The following is a 3,066-nucleotide window of genomic DNA, read 5'->3' as shown; positions in this document are numbered from 1 at the left end:
AATCTCCAAAGCTATTTTTGAATTTTAATCATAGAGTGTAGGTGTGCATTGAGTTTGAATCATAGTTAAGAGTAAGCAGGTTCATATAATAGAAGGGTAATAGAGCATTTCCCTTCCCCAATATATGTGGTTTAAATATTATTTTGATAAGCACTTAACTTCTGATTTCTTGAAAGAATGTTGACTGTTAAGCAATGATTGTGAAGCATTTCAAATATATGCTCCCATAGCACAATTTATGCCTCCTGTGCTCTAATACATGCCACTTATAGTTGGTTGAATAATGGCCACCCAAGTATACCAAGTCCTAATTCCTGGATCTTATAAATGTTACCTTGTTTGGAATAAGGATCTTTGTAGATATAATTAAGTTAAGGATCTTGAGAAGATTACCTTAGTTTATCTGACTAAGCCCTAAATGCCATAATATGGGTCCTTATAAAAGAGAGGCTCACAGAGGAGATATACATAAAAGAGAAGAAAGCAATGTGATGCAGCCTCAAGTCATGAAATGCTGGCACCCACCAGAAGCTGGGAGAGGCAAAGAATGGATATACTTCTAGAGCTTCCAGAGGGAGTGCAGCTCTCCTGACATCTTGATTTTGGACTCATAGCCTCCAGGACTATGAGAGAATAAATTTCTCTTTTTTTAAGCCACTCATTTTGTGGCAATTTGTTACAGAAGCCATAAGAAATTCATGTGAATGCTTCTCAGCCTTTTGGCTAAGATCAAGTATAGAATTTCATATGCCACTCTAGCAATCATTTGTTCAATATCTATTTTCTGCACTGGAGTGTAAGCTCCATAAAGAGCTTGATTATCTGTCTTATTCACTTTGATAACTCCAGCAACTAGCAGAGGGCTTGGCAATATTTGGGCCTTGTTGAATACTTGTTTATAAAATGAATAAATAGGTCGTGATTCATGTATCCCTCTAGTGTTTAGCTGGATGAATGAATGAACAAATGAATGAATCAGGGAATAAATATATATTTATTCACATGAACCAATAAAATACAGACTAACTGTACACAATTACTATATTTCTGGTTATTCAGTGAAAGAACTGAGAGGAGACAGTACAAATTTTATGGTGGGGTAGAAAGAAGACAAAGTCGTATGAGTGTTTTTACTGGTGGATAGAATTAAAATTTGGGTTTCCAGTATAGGAAAAGTGGATATTCTCAGAGGATATAAGGGATAGGAAGCATCTAAAACTGTGCTTTCCCAGGCACTGTCCTCTAAGCTGCAACATTTTCCCAGGCTGGTCACTGCTTTGCTGCATGCGTCTGTATTCTCGCTATATATTGGTCTTGCACACAAGGCAATGACACATTATTCATGGTACCCAGTATAGAAGAGATGAGTTGAGATATTTAAGGAGAGATGTAAGGAAGGTCCAAAGCCTAAAGAGGAACAACATGCATCACAGATAATTTGCAAGGGAGCACTTCAAATTGAACATCAGTGAGATGCCTGGCTGCTTGGCCTATCATGGGATTTCCTATATATAATTATTTCAGTATGTTACTATAGCCACCACTACGTACAAGGCCCACTGTGAATCAGAAAAACAAATAAAAGCCAAACAAGAAGCACTGGGTGACTTGCTTTTGGTTTTGCAGTCAGCTGGGGTTGCTGTTCAAAGAGGCTCCTGCGATTTCACTACGTAATGATTTTGCTCAGATTAATCAGTCTCTTGTGCTGTATATCAACATTAATGGCTGTGTCATTTTGCTTCAGATATGTCTCAGAGCCCAAATAAGAACACTGTGTATGTGTGTGTGTGCGTGCATGTGTGTGTGTGTGTGTGTGTGTGTGTGTGGGTGTGTGTGCGTGCGCACGTGTTTTCAAGCAGGAATCCCTTTCATGTTGCAGCCAGGTAAGGTTAACTTTCTTTATTGTCTCATTCCAAACTTACTTCCTATTCCTGTCTATCATCCATGAAAATTCTCTGTTATAGTTTCCACCACCATGGCTTTTTCCCTGATTCAGCTCCCGCCTATGTCAAATTATATTTCTTCCAAGAAGCTACTTAAGCAGGAGGTGATATCTTTATTCTCTGAATTCCCATAGTACTTTGCATATTTTTTATCATTATCATTAAAATGACCCACCGTTTACTGAGAGTTCACTGTTTGCCAAACCTTGGATTACATCCTCTACATACATTATTTTATTTAATTCTCACAACAATTCTGTGAACTGGGCTCTATTATTGCTATTTTGTAGTTGAGAAAACTGAAATTTGGAGAAGTTTAAGTGATTTGCACAAAGTATGCTGTTTTGAGTAGAAGACCCCATTTCACACATAATTTCACACATCATTCCTAGAGCTCACATTTTTAACCTTTAAAACATATTGTCCCTCTGTTCAATACTGATAACATAAGAGATGCATTTCCTTTCCTAGGTTATACGATGTTTGAGCATAAAGACTCTGTATTATTTTTTTTCATTTCTCTAATTACAACTTCTAAGACACAGCAACTCAATAAATATTGGTTGCATGAATGACTAAACATCTAGAATAAAATTATTACAATAATACTGGGGCTTAAAATGTGTTTTAAAATAACTTAAGAATGTTATACTGATGGCTAAAAGTAAGCCATTATAAAAACGTAAAAGATGGAATTGACAAGTAAGCATGATTTACTCAATATTATCTATGTCAAATGTTCCTCATGTTCCTTAAAGTTCTATATGTAAGTAATACATAAAATGGTGAGATATTCATTTATGAACTTTTGAAGTTTTCTATCTAGATAATGTTTCAGGTTATCAAAACATTTTGCTTTCACGAAATTTGTGTGTTAAATGCAAATTACTTTATTGATTTTATGTTTTGTTTTGTTTCTAGGATGGCGTAGGGGTAGATGAGAAGCTGTCTTTACGGCGAGTAGCTGTAGTCGAAGATTTCTTTGACATTATCTATTCGATGCATGTGGAAACAGGGCCAAATGGAGAACAAATTCGGAAACATGCTGGACAAAAGAGAACTTACAAAGCAGTAAGTTAAAAAAAAAAAAAAAGAAGAAAAGAAAAAAAGCATGCATTTTGAA

At 35.8% G+C, this 3,066-nt stretch overlaps 1 protein-coding gene across 1 annotated transcript in view; it reads left to right on the top strand.

The window, feature by feature from the left end:
- The window catches only part of NOL4 (nucleolar protein 4), a 478,468-nt gene that overhangs the window by 104,761 nt on the left and 370,641 nt on the right, over positions 1-3,066 (top strand). The window contains exon 2 of the mRNA XM_012656576.1: positions 2,865-3,014. Within this exon, the coding sequence (XP_012512030.1) occupies positions 2,865-3,014 (150 nt within the window). The remainder of the gene's footprint in view (positions 1-2,864; positions 3,015-3,066) is intronic.

This window comes from Propithecus coquereli, unplaced genomic scaffold (genome assembly GCF_000956105.1).
Source record: "Propithecus coquereli isolate 6110/MARCELLA unplaced genomic scaffold, Pcoq_1.0 Scaffold51, whole genome shotgun sequence".
NCBI classification, from domain to species: domain Eukaryota; kingdom Metazoa; phylum Chordata; class Mammalia; order Primates; family Indriidae; genus Propithecus; species Propithecus coquereli.
The sequence above is the reverse complement of the archived record's forward strand: the minus strand, read 5'-3'. Positions and strand labels throughout refer to the sequence as shown.